The sequence below is a fragment of the Cherax quadricarinatus genome, unplaced genomic scaffold (assembly GCF_038502225.1).
Source record: "Cherax quadricarinatus isolate ZL_2023a unplaced genomic scaffold, ASM3850222v1 Contig12, whole genome shotgun sequence".
In the NCBI taxonomy this organism is placed as follows: Eukaryota; Metazoa; Arthropoda; class Malacostraca; order Decapoda; family Parastacidae; genus Cherax; species Cherax quadricarinatus.
The window spans coordinates 369,321-390,179 of NW_027195038.1; the positions used below are offsets into that span (position 1 = coordinate 369,321).

The 20,859-nt window shown below is 39.1% G+C and overlaps 1 protein-coding gene across 1 annotated transcript in view; it reads left to right on the forward strand.

Moving 5' to 3' along the window:
• Positions 1–19,393, forward strand: part of LOC128685839 (uncharacterized) — a 69,409-nt gene extending 50,016 nt beyond the window's left edge. Inside the window, exons 10-11 of the mRNA XM_070079743.1 lie at positions 12,226–14,292; positions 17,103–19,393. Of these exons, the coding sequence (XP_069935844.1) occupies positions 12,226–14,292; positions 17,103–17,633 (2,598 nt within the window). The 3' untranslated portion in view covers positions 17,634–19,393. The remainder of the gene's footprint in view (positions 1–12,225; positions 14,293–17,102) is intronic.
• The last annotated feature ends 1,466 nt before the right edge of the window (positions 19,394–20,859 follow it).

Consider the following 20,859-nt stretch of genomic DNA (forward strand, 5'->3'; position numbering starts at 1 on the left):
GAACATGAGCTATTAAGAAAATAGAAGAAAACTCATATGTGTATACATATACATGTTCATGAATGTGTAGTGAGACCTAAATGTAAATAGAAGTAGCAAGATAAAGATTCTCCTCGCTTTATGATGTTTCGAGTTGTGATATTTCAACTTTATAATAGTCTTATAGCGATGCACGTTCTGTAGTCACCGGACTTTGAATTTTGATGTGTTCATGAACTGGAGGAAGCAAACAGTAAAGAAGCAGAGGAAGCACATGTTATACCCAACACACCAAGAATGTTCACAGTGAAAAAAATTGTCAGAGGTGTTTGCTTGTTTCCATAGTGATTTTCAGATGGTAGAAGACATGAAAATCACAGTGGCCAGTGGCCTGGTGGCAAAAGCTCTCACTTCACACGATGAAGTGTCCAGGTTCAATTCCCGGCAAGGGTTGAAACACTGAATGTGTTTCCTTACACCGGTTGTCTATCTTCACCTATCAGTGAAAAATGCATACCTGGGTGCTAGTGGACTGGTGTGGGTTGCATCCCGGGACAAAATTAACCTAATTTGCGAGAAATGCTCTGCATAACAAGTGGCTTTCTATATAGTAGTATGTCATTGGTGTCATCTAGGCCTGTATACCTTGTACATTCATGTGTAGTACTAAAAATATTATTATTATTTATTATAATTATGAAAGATTTCCAAAATTTGAAAGATTAATACAGGATGCTTTTGCTATGAAGAAATTTATAATGAAAAAGCCTGAGCCTGTTTCTGAACCATCAACAAGCGTCAACGACTCATTGACTCCCTTCATCATCTTCCAACTGTTAGTGTTAGTTCTGTGCTTCACAACATTCTTTAGGCCCACTGTGCTTTCAGTTGAGTACAATAATGGTGAGTACCTGTACAACATATCACTACATGTACTGTACCTCTATCATCCTTGGATAATCAATATACAGTGGTCCCTCGTTTTTCGTAATTAATCCATTCCTGGAGGAGCTACTATAAACGAAATTTACGATTTGCGAATCAATTTTCCCCATAAGAAATAATGTAAATGCAATTAATCCGTTCCTGACACGCAGAAGTATTAAAAAAAATTTTTTTTTACATGAAATATACATGAAGTACATAAACAATACAATGGGAAATGATGAATGAAACATTAACAGCATAACACTTACCTTTATTGGAGATTCTTCTTAGTGTATGGGAGACTGGAGGAGGAGAGAGATTGGATTGTTTACAGTTTGGAAGGGGAATCCCCTTCCAGCAACACCTCAGGTACCAATTGCTTCTCTGGGGTTGCTTCTCTTCTCTGTTTCTTAATGCCACTAGGACCACCTTGAGAGTCACTCTAGTCCTGTCTCGCAAAGTAACTGTGGAGAGAGCTCTGTTTCTGGCATCTCTTTAACACTTCCCTAAAATGGCCCAAGACTTTGTCACTGTACATATTTCTCACCTTCTTTACCACAGGCTTGGCACTAGGAGCTTTCTTTGGAGCCATGGTAGCTTATTTAGTACTTGCAAGCACTAAAATGAGTGGAATATTATGAAATATTTCGTAGGAGCACTTGAGGGGACCTTCACTCACTGGTAAACAATACCAGACTGGCTGGGTAGGGAGGCCGCCCCGGCTCACACCGTGTGTACTCGTCCCAGACAGACTACTATTCGCGAGTCAACCTATGAAAAGCGAGTCCATGTTTATACGAAAATACCCCTATGATTGGCGAAATTTACGATTGCCGAGAACTACGAAAAGTGAGGGACCACTGTAATGTAAAACTTTTTTTTTCTTTTTTTTTCAGTGTACAGGATAGGATAAACTTGAATTCATTTATTTACTTTTTAATACTGGTATTTAGTTACAGTAACTAATTGTTTATTTACTTATCCAGTGACAGTAGTTATTTATTTACTTATTTATTTATCATATATTCATATTTGACTTACAATATTTTCGACTTATGATGGGTTCATCGGAACAAAACTCCATTGTAAGTCAAGGACCACCATACTTGTTATCTTGCATGTTTATGAGATGAAAAAGACACCAGCAATCCTACCATTGTGTAAATCACTTACAGGTTTCTGTTTCACATGCATTTGCCAGGATGGTAGTACCTTCCTGGGTGGTTGCTGTCTGCCAACCTGCTACCTAAATGGAAATCCAATTAATCCATTCCAGACACCCAAAAGTATTAAACAAAATAATTTTTTTTACATGAAATGTACATTTCCCTACACAGAAAACAATGAGACATGCAGAATAAAACATTACTGAAATGACACTTACCTTTATTGAAGACTTATTGATGAGTGATGAGACAGGAGGAGGGAAGAGGATGGGGGTGTACTATTGTTTGGAAGGGGAATCCCCTTCCATAAAGATTTCAGGTACCAAGTCCTTTTCTGGGGTTACTTTGCTTCTTTGGTTTTTAATGCCACTAGGACCAGCTTGAGAGTCACTGGACCCCTGTCACATAAAATATCTGTCCGTAGAGCTCTGTTTCTGGTGTCTCTTTAAGATTTCCCTAAAATGGTACACAACATTGTCATTGTACATGTTGCCAAAACAGCCTGCAACAGCTGTGTCAGGGTGATGTTCATCCATAAATGTTTACACCTTCGTCCACATTGTACAAATGTCCTTAACCTTTGAAGAAGGCAGCTTCCTCCATCTCTCTTCCTCCTCCTCTGAAGCAATTTCCTTAGCTGTGGTCTGTTAGTGTTGCAGATGAAGGTCTTGCAGCTCCTTAGTTGTTAGTTCTTCATTGTGGTCCTCCGCCAACTCTTCCACATCCTCCAAACTCACATCCAACCCCATGGAATTCCCCAATGCCACAATAGATTCCACAACTGGCATAGGCTCCTCAAGGTCAGCCCCAAACCCTTCAAAATCCCTCTCTTGTACACATTTTTGCCACAATTTTCTCCAAGCAGACTTCAAAGTCCTGGAAGTAACTCCCTCCCAAGCTTTACCTATAAGGTTTATGCAACTGAGGATACAGAAGCGATCTTTCCAGAACTCTCTTAGGGTCAATTCAGTGCCCAAGGCTATGTCAAAGCACCTTTGAAACATTGCTTTGGAGTAGAGTTTTTTGAAGTTTGAGATGACCTGCTGGTCCATGGGCTGGAGGAGAGGAGTGGTATTAGGGGGCAAGAACTTTACTTTGATGAAATGAAACTCTTGCACCATTCACTCTTCCAAGTCTGGAGGATGAGCAGGAGCATTGTCCATTACCAGGAGGCACTTGAGTTCCTATTTATTTTCCAGGAGGTATTTTTTCACGCTGGGGCCAAACACGTCATGGAACCACTCAAGGAAAATGTCCCTTGTGACCCATGCCTTACTGTTTGCCTTCCACATCACACACAATTTACTCTTGATGACACTGTTTTTCTTGAACATTCTGGGATTTTCAGAGTGATACACCAGTAAAGGCTTCACTTTGAAATCCCTACTAGCATTACTACAAAACATGAGAGTTAGCCTGTCTTTCATAGGCTTGTGTCCTGGGAGTGCATTTTCCTCCTGAGTAATGTAGGTCCCCTTTGGCATTTTCTTCCAAAAGAGGACTGTTTCATCACAACTGAACACTTGTTGGGGTTTTAATTTTTCAGCCTCTATGTACCCCTTCAATTCCTGAACATACTATTTTTCAGCCACTTTTTTGTCAGAACTGGCAGCCTCACCATGCCTTAACACACTGTGTATGCTACTATGATTCTTAAATTTCTCAAACCAGCTTTTGCTGGCCTTAAATTCACCAATGTGAGCACTAGTTCCAGGCATTTTCTTTAAGAGATCATCATGCAACTGCCTTGCCTTTTCACATATTATTGACTGCATAACACTATCCCCTGATAATTGTTTCTCATTGATCCACACCAACAACAAAATCTCCACATCTTCGAGTATTTGCGATCTCTGTTTTGTAAGTATATTTGCACCTTTTGCAACAAGAGCTTCCTTGACTGCCTTTTTCTTGGCCATGATGGTGGCAATGGTTGTATGGGGTTTGTTATACAATCTGGCCAGCTCGGCAACACGCACTCCACTTTCATATTTTGCAATGATCTCCTTCTTGAATTCTATAGTGTTTCTCACCCTCTTTACCAAAGGGCTGGCACTAGAAGCTTTCTTTGGGCCCATGGTGGCTTATTTAGCAGTTACAAGCACTATAAAGAGTGGAATAACATAAAATGTATCGTATGAATGTGTGGGATCATCCTCACTGGCTGATAAACAATGGCACACTGGCTGTAAATGGTGTGTCAGACCGCTCTGGCTGCACAGACATGTTCCGGACAAATGACTTATACCAAGTTCAGTGACGTTCACTGAGCCAATATTTTGATGCAAAAACGTTACTTATTCTGAATATTACTTATTCTGATGATGCCTTAATCCGGGGGTCCACTGTATGTATATTGGGAAGAGAGGTAGAATTAAAATATGTGGAATCTAATATAAAATGAGTGTTGGCATAGTTACTGTTTGCTGATGACACTGCTTTTGGAAGATTCAGAAGAGAAGTTGCAGAAGTTAGTGGATGAGTTAGGGAGGGTGTGAAAAGGAAGTTCAAAGTGAACATAGATAAGATTGGAGGGAGGAAGTGTGGAGAGAGTGAATGTGTTCAGATATTTAGGAGTGGACATGTTGGCAGATGGGGTCTATGAAAGACGAGGTAAACCATAGAAATGATGAGGGAAAAAGGTGGGGGAGAGTGATGCATTGAGGTATCTGTGGAAACAAAGAACATTATCCATGGAGGCAAAAAAGGTAATGTATGAGAGTATACTGGTACTAATGTTCTCTTATGGGTGTGAAGCATGTGTGGTGAATGTTGTTACAAGGAGAAGGGTAGAGGCAGTGGAGATATCGTGTCTAAGGACAATGTGCGGTGTGAATATAATGCAGAGAATCCATAACTTGGAAATTAGGAGGAGGTGTGAGGGTTTCAAAAAGTATTATCCAGAGAGCTGAGGAGGTGTTGTTGAGGTGGTTTGCACATTTAGAGAGGGTGGAACAAAATGGGATGATTTGGAGGGTGTATAAATATGTAGTGGAAGGAAGGTAGGGTAGTCATCCTAGAAAAAGATGGAAGGGGTAAAGAAGGTTTTGTGTGCGAGGGGCTTGGACATAAAGCAGGCTGTTTGGAGGAACATCTAAACTGTCATATCTGTTCCCTGGCAACCTTACACTGGCCCATGGCAACCTTACACTGGTCCATGGCAACCCTACACTGATCCCCAACAACCCTACACTGGTACCTGGCAACCCTACAGTGGTCCCTGGCAACCCTACACTGATCCCTTACAACCCTTCACTGGTACCTGGCAACCCTACACTGGTACCTGGCAACCCTACACTGATCCCCAACAACCCTACACTGGTACCTGGCAATCCTACACTGGTACCTGACAACCCTACACTGGTCCCTGGGAACCCTACACTGGTACCTGGCAACCCTACACTGATCCCTGACAACCCTACACTGGTACCTGGCAACTCTACACTGATACCTGACAACCCTACACTGGTCCCTGGCAACCCTACACTGGTACCTGACAACCCTACACTGGTCCCTGGAAACTCTGCACTAGTACCTGACAACCCTACAGTGGTCCCTGGCAACCCTACACTGGTTCCTGCAACCCTACACTGGTACCTGGCAACCCTACACTGGTCCCTGGCAACCCTACACTGGTACCTGGCAACCCTACACTGGTACCTGGCAACCCTACACCAGTACCTGGCACACTGAAAAACAGGTCATTGGTGCAGCACTTCAAAGAACTTGAGAAGCACTGCACTAGAGGACGGAATCTATACAAGAAATTCAAGGCTTCTTTTCTACATTTCGGTCTCTTATATCTGTCTCAGGGTGTGGGTGTAATGGATCAGAGCTGTTCAACTCTACACAGTCACACAGAACAGGACTGCCCAACATATTCATTACCCTCTTGTCAGTGTTTTATGTTTTGTTGATTTTTAATTGAGCCATCGTTTATTATGTTAGGTGCTTTTACTGCTTTCCCCCCATTTTCTATAACAGTTGAGTTGTGTAAGAGAAGGGCAACCACTGCCATACTTCAGGGTAAGTATTGTATGTATTGTGTACATTGGTACCTCGGGATACGAACACCTCAAAACTCGAACAATTATGTAAATGTATTTATGTAAGTGCTTTTGTGTGTGTGTATTTTTGGGGGTCTGAAACGGATTAATCTAATTTACATTATTCCTTATGAGAACAAATTCGTTCAGTATCGGCATTCGAACAGCCTTCTGGAACGAAATACATTTGTATCCCGAGGTACCACTGTATTTATTTCACTTTTTTATGTTTTTTTATGCTCATCTGTACTGAGAACTTAATATATGATAGTGTAAATGTGTTTTCAGGTGTTTTAGATGCCTTTGATAATGAAAAAAGCTTTCTTCCACCCACTGCCAATTTTCACTTACCGTACGGGGTTGGGAACCAAAGATCCATACAAATGTGGCCTTCTGTTGGGATTGGTTATCATGAAAAATTTCCCTTACAGGAAACGGATGTCAGATGCCTCATCTTTAACCCTTTCAGGGTTTCGGCCGTACTAGTACGGCTTACGCCCCAGGATTTTTGATGTACTAGTACGCCTAAATTCTAGCACCCTCAAATCCAGTGAGAGAAAGCTGGTAGGCCTACATATGAAAGAATGGGTCTATGTGGTCAGTGCGCGCAGTATAAAAAAAAATCCTGCAGCACACAGTGCGTAATGAGAACAAAAAAACTTTGTGTTCTTGGATTAAAACAGCAACTTTGAACTGTATTTTTGTATGGTATTTATTGTTGTAATTTAGTTTTCCTGGTCTCATTGTATAGAATGGAAGACATATTACAGAAATTGAGATCATTTTGAGCTCAAAGTAGCAGAAATGTTCAATTTTTACCAAAGTTCAAACGTAAACAAATCATGCCAAGCGTCCAATACACATCAACTGGTGAGTCTGATATTCTTTCACAAGTGCGCTGATATTATTTATTCCATTTCTACACTAATGCAGTGATCTGCATAACAGTAAATCTATTTTTTGTAAGAATAAAAATTCAAAGTGGAAAGCCAAAGAAAAATAAGAGGGGCTTGGGGATGTGACTAATGAACAGAGAACTTGTTATTTTAGTGCCAGGAATGTCTCTCTTGTTTATTCTGGACTCTATTCGGAAATTGGCATCTTTCGAAATTTGTGTGAAATTGGCAAAATTGCTAAATTCTGACCACTTTATTGGATAGTTGAAATCGGTAAATGGGTGGTTTCTTGTACTCATTCGATAGAAGAAATGGAGTTCTAGCGAAATAGTTATGATTTTTGTCGACTAGTACACTGGAATTGGCTGAAAATAGGGCTCAAAGTGGGCAAAATCGCCTATGCGTAAACATTGTCAAGACCGCTAACTTCGCGAGAGCATAATTCCGTAAGTTTTCCATTAAATTTCATACTTTTGGTGTCATTATGATCGGGAAAAAGATTCTCTATCTTTTCATAAGAAAAAATCATTTTTTTTTTAAATTTGGAGACCCTGAGAACAAGTCTTGGAGAGGGCCCGGGGACCCTGAAAGGGTTAAGGTGGGAAGCTAATCTGAAATTGTCCAGCCACATTTCAGAGACATTGCATAGTTATCAGCTCACTTTTCAGACAAACTGAAGGATCTAAAGATCATTTATATAACATTTTTCATGGAAATTTTTTACTAGTAAACATGACACAGTCAGTCCAATCAGACAACTGGTCAGCACTATCACCAGGTACCAGGTCAGTAGTATGACCATCCTGGATTGGACATCAGTTTTCCTAATTGCCCTCTTGAAAGAAGTAAAGACCTTTCAGAAGATAAGAAACACTCATCCTTTATCATCTCATTGTCTAGGATGTTACATAAGTAAGGACTACTGCTTTGTTCCAACACAAGAAAGAATAAAGCTAAAATCTGGTCCCAGAACCACAAATATTAGCTTTACAATGTGTTTAAATCTGGGGCAGAGGGAAGGGGTTGAGGGTGTTCCAGGAAATGTTAGAAGAAAGATGTGAAAGAGGTTTTATGTGGTAGAGGCTTGAGCATTCAGCAGGTGTGTGTTAACATGTTAGATAAACATGAGTGGAGACATGTTATTTTAGTTTGACATACTGTTGAGGTGTGAACAAGATAAGATTTATGAAGGTTTTTAGGGAAAACCAGTTGAGTCCTGGAGGTGGGGAGTACAGTACAGTGTTTGCACTCAGGTGGGATATTGCAGTTTGGGGACCCATCGAACTGTATGTTCCTGCACTTCGGCAAAGTCAACTATTGAATGAATGATGGTGAATATTTTTTTTTTTTTTTTTTTTGGGGGGGGGGGGCTCACAACTGTGGTTGGAGACTGCTGAAATGTTGTAAAAACTAAAAAATTTGTTCCTCTTTACAAGTTTAAAGATTAAGCATGGGATTGATGCCATTTAGTTTCAGCTTCAGTACACAACATTTTTCATGATTTGTTACTAACTGTTAATTTAATTTTTTTTTTTAGCACACTGGCCATCTCCCACCAAGGCAGCATAACCTGAAACCTGGCTAAAGCCTGATACTACAGATGTCTATACCATTCCTGGTTACACAGCCATACACAACTGTAGGCCAGACCAACAAGGGGGTGGCACAGCCATATACTACTCAGACCAACTAGAATGTATCACTAATACTTGCACAAGAGATGAACATGGGGAATATATAATAGCCAAATTCAAATCCAAATACCTACAAAAACCTCTCACATTGATAAACATCTACAGAGTTCCACAGTCAAACATTAGCCAATTTAGTCAAAACCTAGGAAGTATGATAACTGATGCACGCATGAACAAAGATCACTTACTACTCTCAGGTGACTTCAATATAAATCTCCTGCAAGACCAGGACCCACACGTTACTGAATTCACAAACACAATGAGTAACTGTATGTTGCTACCAACAGTAACAAAACCTACAAGAGTTACAGAGACTAGTGTTTCCCTACTTGACCACATCTGGACCAACACCATATCCCCTTTAAAATCAGGCATAATTACAGATAATACCACAGACCACTACCCTACTTTCCTCATAACAACTCTTGGTAAATTACCCCAAGACACTACTAAAGTCACCTTCAGACTTCACAATGAGGCAGCCATTAATAACTTCACAACAGCATTAGCAAACATTGATTGGCACACTGAGCTAGAAATCAATACAGATATTGACGAATGTATTAATAATTTTCTAAAAAAGACTCAATACCTCTATAACAAGCACTGCCCTAAAAAAACTAAGCAGATGACAGCTAAGAGACTGAACAGTCCCTGGCTAACACCCAGCATTCTCAAATCCATAAATACAAAACACCAATATGAAAAACAGTACAGAATGGGTCACATAACCAGAGACCAAACAAAACGTTACTCGTCAATCCTAACCAGCCTGATAAGAAGGGCAAAAAAATTGTATTATGAGAACAGATTATCCAACTTACGAGGTGATATAAAAAAGACCTGGAAAACCCTATCAGAAATTCTGGGAACAAAAAAGATATCACGAAATAGCGAAATAAAATTAGCAAAATCAGATGAACCCCAACTCCCACCAACAGAAACAGCAAACAGACTCAATGATTTCTTCTCCACTATAGGACAAAACCTTGCCAATAAAATCCCAAGCTCAGATACCCCACCAAATGACTACCTCACCGGCAACTACCCGAACACACTGTTCCTAGCTCCGACTAACCCATACGAAGTCTCCCTTATTATCAACGCACTAAAAAACAAGGCAGGAGATTTAAATACCTTACCACCCTTTATATACAAAAAAGTGTCACAAGTGCTATCACCAATCATTGCAACACTCTTTAACAAATCCATTGAATCCTCCACCTTCCCTACAGTACTCAAAATAGCAAGGGTCACCCCGATCCACAAAGGAGGAGACCAAACAGAGTTGAATAACTATAGGCCAATATCCAACTTACACCCTCTCTCAAAAATCTTCGAAAAATTAATTCATAAACGAATCTACTCCTACCTTATCTCCCAAAACATACTCAACCCCTGCCAATTTGGATTCAGGCCTAATAAAAATACTAATGATGCTATTATACACATGCTAGAACATATATACACTGCAATAGAGAAAAAAGAAGTCCCACTGGGGATCTTCATTGACTTACGTAAAGCTTTTGATACAGTTGACCATGACTTGCTCCACGTAAAATTATCACACTATGGTATAAGAGGGCACTCCCTCAACTACCTCAAGTCATACCTCAGCAACAGAAGCCAATATGTGTACGCAAATGGGGCAAACTCTTCTGCACAACCAATTACAGTTGGTGTCCCACAGGGAAGTGTCCTTGGCCCTCTTCTCTTTCTCCTATACATAAATGACCTACCAAATGCTTCTCAATTACTCAAACCCACACTATTTGCTGATGACACAACATACGTCTTCTCCCACCCGAGCCCAGTCACGCTAGCCAATACTGTAAATACCGAATTACAGAAAATATCTACCTGGATGAGTACTAACAAACTTACACTAAACATTGACAAAACCTACTTCATTCAGTTTGGTAACAGAGCTACAGATGTCCCTCTTAACATAATGATAAACGGATCACCTATCACAAAGCTAACAGAGGGAAAATTCTTAGGAATCCACCTTGATAATAGACTCAAATTTCATACACATATACAACAAATTTCTAAGAAAATTTCCAAGACTGTAGGCATACTATCGAAGATACGGTACTATGCTCCACAGTCAGCCCTCCTGGCCCTATATCACTCTCTTATTTACCCCTATCTCACCTATGGAATTTGTGCATGGGGCTCAACAACAAGTAACCATCTCAGACCACTAATTACCCAACAAAAGGCTGCAGTTAGAATGATAACAAATTCTCACTACAGGCAGCACACTCCACCAATATTCAATACACTCAACCTACTCACCATACAAAACATCCATACTTATTACTGCACCTATTACATACATAGAACACTCAACTCTGATATTAACCCTCCCCTCAAACATCTCCTTGCCAACCTCAACAGAACACATGACCATAACACAAGGCACAGATCACTCTTTGATATTCCTCGTGTCCATCTCACGCTATGCAAAAACTCAATGCACATAAAAGGCCCTAAAATCTGGAATTCATTACCTGTTAATATAAAAGAAACACTACCTGTTTATAAATTCAAGTCTCTTCTCAAAGATCACTTACTCACCCAAAACCAAATAAATACTGAATAACTGAACCTTATAAATTGTATATCTTAAATGTTTCTCACAATTATATCACATAAATGTTAAACCTAAAACCCAATCTAACTTTATTATTTTTTAAATTCACTACCTAACAGAATACTCCATTCTACTGAATTTACAACAATGCATGCATCCATATGACCTGTCTTTGTAATACTCACTTGTGCTTTATAGTAATCAGTTTACATTAATGTTTTTCACTGATTTCATCATTGCTTAGTTAATCTTAAGTTAATTTTAAGCCAGCCCGTAATGCTATGCATAGTATAAGTGGCTTTGGCATGCTGCTCTTATCTGTATTTTTTTTTTTTTGTACCTCTGTAAGTGTGCTCAAATTATAAATAAATAAATAAATAAATAAATAAATAAATAAAAGAAGAAATTAAATTTTTTCTTTTTTTTACACTTAGTAATGTATACAGGAGAAGGGGTTACTAGCCCCTTGCTCCTGGCATTTTAGTTGCCTCATATAACACATATGGCCTGCAAAGGAAGAATTCTTCTTCACCTCCCCATGGAGCGATTTGATAATATAGTCAAAATCATTATCTCTTAGTCCATGGCAGGATTTGAACCTGCAAACTCGGCATCAGGTTACACAATACAGTACTTTATCCACACAGGCCGACTCTGGAGTTTGGCATTGTGGATAAAGTACTGTGTACTCTGATGCCAAGTGTGCCAGTTTGAATCTTGCTGTGGACTGAGTGATAATGTTTGTAAATATTTCTGCCTGTTTGTGAACTGTTCAGCGTAGTGACGATATTGATGTACTGTTAGTCAGACCTGTGATGTAGATATTATTATGTTTTCAGACATACACCTTTCTTATTAATTTAAATAAAGTTGCTAATTCTAAAGCTAATTAAAATAGTTATATATTTTTTATTTCAGGGCAAGAAGATAATAATTGAAAATGACTCAAATTTTAAGGTTCCATATCGTTACGAAGTGCGTGCAAAAAAAGTGACGAGTGGAGGTTTAGATGATGAGAGGAAAGATGAAGGTAATCCCATTGCTACAGATCAGTCTTTTTTGCCTGTGCAGTCCAGAACAAAACCTAAAAATGAATCAACTTCATCTGAGGCAGAAGCAAGATGCAAAACTTATGATGATTCAGAATTTAAAAAGAGAGATAATGAGCCTTTAATAGGAAGTGGTTTACCATCTATTGCCTTGAGAACAAAGAGCAGAGTCAGCAGTGATCCTGGGAAGCAACTACCTCTAAGTGAGAACAAAAGGACGAAAGAAAAGAAAATTAAGATGTCTAGTATAAATAGTTCAAAAAGTCAGCCCAGAAAAAAATTGAAATTTGCAGATGAGCTCCAGAAAGTCTCAGTCCATGAGCCAGAATGTTCAACTACACATGTGGCAGCTTTGAACACAAATGAAAAGAATAGTTTGCAACACACAGATGAAGCTATTGAAATCCATAAGTCAGAGCAAGTCAGTAATAAAAGTGTTAAAGGCAAATTAAGAGAGAATAAGAGCCTCTCATCTATGTGGACAACCTGTTCTGAAGATAATTATAATCAAGACATAAGCAGAGGTAGAAAGCAGGTACTGAACCAGACAGATTTACCTCAAGCTTGTCTGCCTATTATTAAAGTTAAAACTTTTAAACTACGCAAGAAACCTCAACCAGATAGTACAAAATTAAGTAATAGAAGGAATTTTAGCAGACTTGGAACTTGTGACCAAAAGGAACTAATTTTACAACAACACAATAATAAATTATTGTCTAAAAGAATTTTAAAAACTTCCACTCATTCTGACACTGAAGAGTGTTGCAATATTAAGCTTAGTGTACCAAAAATTAGTGATGAGTCTGAGAAAGCTGTTGTTTTACATGTAAGTGATGCAGATAATAAAAATTTGTGTCTGGAAAAAATTTCATCATGTGGCAAGTTGGAAGAGTCTCTCAGTGTAAGTTACAAGTATTGTGACAACAAGAAGCAAGGCATTAATCTATCGCTGAAGAGTGGAAACCCTGGAGACTGCATGAGAAGAAATAATGATGCAGTGGTAGAAGCAGAGTGCACCAGAGGTAGTAACACCTCAGTAAGAGACACAGTGTTGCAGAAGATTCCACAAGCTGATCACCAGGGAAACCAAGAAAGTGTTAAAGCAGAGCCATTGACAACACCTCTTGAGGGGTTAGAGGATAATCTTTATACACACATAGCTTTTCTCACAGACTCTCGCATACAATGCCTCAGTAATCGCATCTCGGCCACGCCGGGAGTAATGACACGAGACCTTCTCGGCCTAGACTATAGTAATAGTGATTACTTTTCTTCGCACAAAGTTCGGCTTATGATGAAGAAGAAAAAAGGTGGGAAAGTAAAGTGTCAAGAATGTGGTGTTGTAACAACTTACCGAGCATTTTACAAGCATGCCAAGAAACACTTTAATATCAAACCTTTTAAATGTGGTTATTGCTCATATAGATCCATTGAAAAAAGCAAGATACGTGTTCACAGCACTTTCTGTCACCCCAATAGTCCATGTGTAATTCTGAAGCTTTCACCAGAGATTGCTGGTGTTAATGGCAGTGCAGGACATGTCAGTAACAATAAATCTTTGACAAAAAATGCTGAAGATGATAGTAAGCAAAGTAGTTCTTTAGTTTCAAGCAGTGAAATACTTTCAAACACAGTTAATAATTCACTTGAGTCAACAGTGAACTTCTCAGCATTATCAAGCAACAGTAGAGCTGAGGAACTGACTTCATCCATCAAAGCAGCAGCGACCAGTGTTCACAATGTAAGTTCTCCCACTGAAAGTGCTCCCAGTACAGTCATTAGCACATCACAGAGACAACCTTCCTTCCAATGTCCAATTTGTCTCAAGTTTCTTCAGAAACACACCCCATCAATAAGAAGACATCTGTACAGTCATTTTGGATATAAACCCTACAAGTGTGGTTACTGTAGCTTCACTGGCATCGGTCAAAGTGAGGTAAGTTGCACACTTTTCTCACAGTCATAGCAGTAACAAGAAAGAAGTATGCTTGAAGGAGAGGGTTACACCTAATATAGTAATCTGTTAATCTATGACATGTGTTATAATAATATAATATAATAAGATAGAAATACATCAGTCATTAACAAAGGTAAACTCTTTGCTGGGAATATACTGGAATAATACTACTGATGTTTTACTGTAGCACAATGGTACTATAATAATGGTACTATAATGGTCCTATAATAATGGTACTGTAATAGTGGTACTGTAATAGTGGTACTATAATAGTGGTTCTATAATAGTGGTACTCAGTGGCAGCTAGTAACGCCAGTAATACCTATACTCTCATACCGATTCAGACTTACTTTTAATAATTTTTGATCTCGTTTCAACAAAAAAAATAAAAATTCGCTTATAAATACATTGGAAACAATATACAACAGATTTTTCCTGTAATATATTTGTCAGATGCAAATTATTTTAGCGTAAGGTTGATGAAGTCATACGTCTGGCATTGAGCATCTTGGGGGACTGCAGCTCTGCAGCTCCTATGGACGAGCCGCAAGTGGTGGTACTATAATAGTGTACATACTATAATAATGGTATTATAATAATGGTACCATAATAGTGGTACTATAATAATGGTACTATAATTATACTCATTTAGCTGTCTCACTAAGTATACAGTATTAGTCACTTATGTAGTTCACTTAACTTAATCAGTTTTAGTATCTATATGTCTATATAGTGGACCCTCAGTTAACGCCTTTAATCCATTCCAGAGAGCTAGGCTTTAACCGATTTAGCTTTGAACCAAATTAATTTTCCCCATAAGAAATAATGGAAATCCAATTAATCCATTTCAATTACTCCACTATGGAAAACTTGAGGAAATAAAAACTGTATCAGAGTATAAAACAAATTCCAATTACAAAACAGATTGAAAAACTAATGTGAAGAATCTTACTTTCAAATCTCACTTTCAAAGATCACAACAATGTATCTACCCCATCTGCTAGGAAAATGATAGGATGGATAATGAGAACCTTCAAAACTATTGATGCGAAGTCCATGATGACTCTCATCAAATCGCTTGTTCTCTCTACACTGGAATATTGCTGTACACTAACAGCCCCTTTCAAGGCAGGTGAAACTGCAGACCTTGAGAATATATAAAGAGATTTCATGGCACATGAAAGTATGATAAAGTACCAAAATTACTGGGAACAGTTGAAGTCCCTTGATTTGTGCTCCCTGGAACACAAGCAAGAAAGATACATGATAATATACACTTGCAGAATCCATGAGGGACTAGTCCCAAATCTGCAAACAAAAATCACTCCCTACAAAACCGAAAGACTTGGCATGTGATACATCATCTCCCCAATGAAAAGCAAGGGGCACCACGGGTACACTAAGAGACAACACAGTAAGTGTCAGGAGCCCAAGACTGTTCATCTACCTCCCAGCATACATAAGATGGATTACCAATAGACCCTTGGCTGTCTTCAAAAAGGAGCTGTACAGGCATCTAAAGTCAGTACCTGACCAACTGAACTGTGATTTGTACATTGGTTTACCTGCACCCAGCAGTAACAGCCTGGTTGATCAGGCCCTGATCTACATCAAGGCATAGTCATGGTCCAGTCTGCAGGGGCACTGATTCCCAAACCCCCCTCCAGGTATACTCCAGGCTGTAGTAATGTGTTGCAGCAGTCATGCAGGTTGTGGTACTGTACTCGCCTAATTGTGGTTACAGAAGTCAAGACTCAGCTCCTGGCCCTGCCTCTTCACTGGTTGCTACTAGATCCTCTGTCTCTCTCCCTGCTCCATGAGCTTTATCATACCTCGTCTTGAAACTATGTATGGTTCCTGCCTCCACTACATCACTTGCCAGACTTTTCCACTTCCTGACAACTCTATGACTGAAGAAATACTTCCTAACATCCTTTTGACTCATCTGAGTCTTCATATTCCAATTGTGACCCCTTGTGTCTGTGTCCCCTCTCTGGAACATCATGTCTCTGTCCACCTTATCTATTCCTCGTAGTATTTTGTATGTTGTTATCATGTCTCCCCTAACCCTCCTGTCCTCCAGTGCCATCAGGCTGATTTCCCTTAACATTTCTTTGTAGGACATTTCCCTTAGCTCTGGAGCTAGCCTTGTTGCAGACCTTTACACTTTCTCTAATTTTTTGACATGCTTGACCAGCTGTGTTTCAGCATTCATGCTGGCTGTTGTACATACTGTGTTGCAGCAGTCATGCAGGTTACATCTTCCATTAGTATTTAAGATAGAGTAATATTGTCAGGTTTTGTTATACTATAGCCTCTCCTCATTAAACGATGGAGTCCCGCTCCTAAGACCACATTGGTAAACGAATTCATCACTATGCAAGGAGCATACTATAATGGTAGTGGGTTTGTGTCAACCATCTTTGATATTGTTTTAATGTCACCTTTGCATCCTTTAAAACATTTTTAGTATATTTTTAAATGCTTATACAGTAGTGTACTGTACGTATATTGTAATTAACAGAATAATGGAAATCAGGTCTATTATACATTATTTAGGAATGCGTACTGGTCAGAGAGCCCATTGTAAGTCTAAATTGTTGGTAAACGAGTACATCACTAAGTGAGGAGAGGCTGTATTTTCTTATGAATTATATAATTCAAAATACAAATGTTATTTTATGAATCATGAATTTCTGTTCATTTTATCATTGCACAGCATAATTTATTTGGATCATTGTTACAAGTTTGTGCTACATTTTAAAATAATCATTATTGTATTACTGCAGGTACGAGCCCACCATGTCACTCATGGTTTCACAACTCTGCCAAAAGTTGAGCCATCAGGCACCCCTGTGCCACCTGGTCTCATGCCCTATATTGATAACGTACTCACTCATCAGAGGACAGCACGGCCATCTTGCAAGAAAAGAGGACAGATCTCTCAGCAAAGCTCAGAAGCACAGCTTCAACAATCTTCCAAAGCTGGAACAGATCGTCTATGGGCAGTATCAAAAACAGTTTCCAAGGAAGATATAACTGCTATATACCTAACTCCACATGAGCTTTCACAGCAGGGAGTTGTGTGTAGCAGTGAGCACAGTGAACAAGAATCCCTTAATGTAGACACTTTACCTCTACCACATCCTTTAGTGTCACAAGACTTAACCTCAAAAGGTGGTCGTGCAGTGCAGGTTCTGGAATCTAGCCACAATGCTGTTGTTCCGAGTACTCTGCCTCCTCAGCTCGATCTCCGTATAGTGACTGACACACATTCTAATTTTAGTTCAAAACCAGTTTGTGTATTATACCTTGGATAAGTGATTGATTAAACCATTAAACATTCTTGGCATTAGAATTTAGGGTAAGGTATTTCCAGATATTGTAAGAGATTGCTATCATTGATTGTGAGCAAGGAACAATAGCTCTAAAGAACCACACAAACACATTTTCTATCTTCAGTTTGTTAAATATGTTTTAGGCATGTAATATTTACACTTTGTGTGTTTTTCATCATTTTCTTGCTTGAAGCAATCACTGTGTAAATATTCTTATTCTCAGACAGATACCGGTAAGATATTATCGTTACAATAATGGTATTCAGTACATACATGTACTGGTGAATAGATGAGTAAGACAAGTGAAACAATTGGATATCTTTATTTCCAAAACACTCCACTTACACAGTAGGCATCGAGTTGAGTCTCTATTCTCTCTTCACTCACTCCTAACCTTTGCACATTTCTATTTGCATACAGCCCTCCCTGTAGCACTGTAGGACCCTTATGGGTTGTTAATTATTGTTATTATTATTTAACACAACAGCTATTTCCTACCAGGGTAGGGTGAAGAAATGTAAAGTTTTTCTTCTTTTTACATTTAGTAATTTATACATGAGAAGGGGTTACTAGTCCCTTGCTCCCGGCAGTTTAGTCGCATCTTACAACACACATGGCTTACGGAGGAAGAATTCTTTTCCACTTCCCCATGGAGATTATTATTATTATTATTATTATTATTATTATTATTATTATTATTATTATTGATGACACTGTGCTTTAGGGAGATTCTGAAGAGAAGTTGTAGAGGTTGGTTGATGAGTTTGGTAAGGTACTTAAAAGAAGGAAATTAAAAGTGAATGTAGAAAAGAGTAAGGTGATGAGGATAACCAAAAATTTAGGTAACAGAAGATTGGATATCAGACTGGAGGGAGACAAAGCACTTTGTCCATGGGAGCAGAGAGGGAAATGTATGAGAGTATAGTTATACCAGCTCTCTTGTATGGGTGTGAGCATCTCCACTGCCTCCAGCAGTGGAGATGTCATGTCTGAGGGCAATGTGGTGTGAATATAATGCAGAGAATCTGTAGTTTGGACATGTAGAGAGGATGGAACGAAATAGAATGACTTCGAGAGTGTATAAATCTGTAGTGGAGGGAAGGCGGGGTAGGGGTTGGCCTAGGAAAGGTTGGAAGAAGGGGGTAAAGGAGGTTTTGTGTGCGAGGGGCTTGGACTTCCAGTAAACATGCTTGAGCATGTTAGATAGGAGCAAATGGAGACAAATGGTTTTTAGGACATGACATGCTGTTGGAGTGTGAGCAAAGTAACATTTATGAAGGGATTCAGGGAAACCGGCAGGCCGGACTTGATTCCTGGAGATGGGAAGTACAGTGCCTGCACTCTGAAGGAGGTGTGTTAATGTTGCAGTTTTATAACTGTAGTGTAATCATGCCTCTGGGAAGACAGTGATGGAGTGAATGATGAAATTTTTTTTTTTTGGGCCACCCTGCCTTGTGGGACACGGCTAATGTGTTAATAAAAAAATTAAATTATTATTATAATTATTGTTATTCAGTTGACTAAATATGAAGAGAGGAGAAGCAGTGAGGTTACACTTAGCATTCACATAAATAACCTTGAAATTATCAGCATTATGTGATTTTTAGGTTAGGTTAAAGTTAAGTCTTAATTTGCAGGAAATTCATTGCATGACTATGATCCTACCCTTGTAAGTGATCTTAGTAACACAGTACAGTAGCTATCATCCTATGTATCTTCTAGGTAAATAAAGATGTTATATATGTATATGTTTAATTTATCCTCAACTGCAACTAACAACATGTTTTAGTGCTCCCAATCATTCTGTTCAGGGCTTGCTTGTTGTACATGTTTCATGTGCACATAACAGGTACTGACATCTTTGTTAGGTAAGACACATATGCAACAGTTAGGTATCTTTATTTCGAAACGTTTCGCCTACACAGTAGGCTTCTTCAGTCGAGTACAGAAAAGTTGATAGAAGCAGAAGAGACTTGAAGACGATGTAATCAGTCCATCACCCTTAAAGTTTTGAGGTGGTCAGTCCCTCAGTCTAGAGAAGAGCATTGTTTCAGACTATGAAACAATGCTCTTCTCTAGACTGAGGGACTGACCACCTCAAAACTTTAAGGGTGATGGACTGATTACATCGTCTTCAAGTCTCTTCTGCTTCTATCAACTTTTCTGTACTCGACTGAAGAAGCCTACTGTGTAGGCGAAACGTTTCGAAATAAAGATACCTAACTGTTGCATATGTGTCTTACCTAACAACCTGTCGGTATTTTATACCATTTTAATGTTCACACTGACATCTTTGTAACCCTTCAAACTGAACTGTTTGCCATACTCCTTACACTAAACTGCATTCATGTATCAAAGGTTGACACCATAATTGTAACTGATTCTTTATCATTCATAAATGCTCTTAACTCTTTAGGTATCAATTGTGCCATGCTAGTGTCAGAAGCCAGACACAAGTAAGGGAGTATTGTGTCATGCTGGTGTCAGAAATCGGACACAGAAATCAAATGCAAAATTGGAGTTGATACAGTTACTTTTTGCTGACGATACTGTGCTGTTGGGAGATTCTAAAGAAAAGTTGAAAAGGTTAGTGGACGAGTTTGGGAGGGTGTGTAAAGGAAGAAAGTTGAAAGTGAACATTGATAAGAGTAAGGTGATGAGGGCATCAAATTAGTTAGATAAAGAAAAATTGGATATCACATTGGAGGGAGGGAGTATGGAAGAAGTGAATGTGTTCAGATATTTGTGACTTAACTTCTCAGTAGATGGGTTTATGAAGAATGAGGTTAACCATAGAATTGATGATGGAAAAATGGTGATTTGTGCTTTGAGGTATCTGTGGAGACAAAAAAAACTTATCCAAGGAGGCAAAGAAGGGAATGTACGAGAGTATAGTGGTTCCAACATTCTTATGTGGGTGTGAAGCATGGATTGCAAATGCTGCAGCAAGGAGGAGGCTAGAGGCAGTGGAGATGTTGTGTCTAAGGGCAATGTGTAGTGTAAATACGTATTATGCAGAGAATTTGTATTGTGAAAATTAGGAGGTGTGGAATTACTAAAAGTATTAGTCAGAGGGCTGAAGAGGGGTTGTTGGGGTGGTTTGGTTATTTACAGAGGATGGAGCAAAATAGAATGACTTGGACAATGTGTAAATCTGTAGTGGAAGGAAGGCAGGGTAGGGGCCACCCTAGGAAAGGTTGGAGGGAGG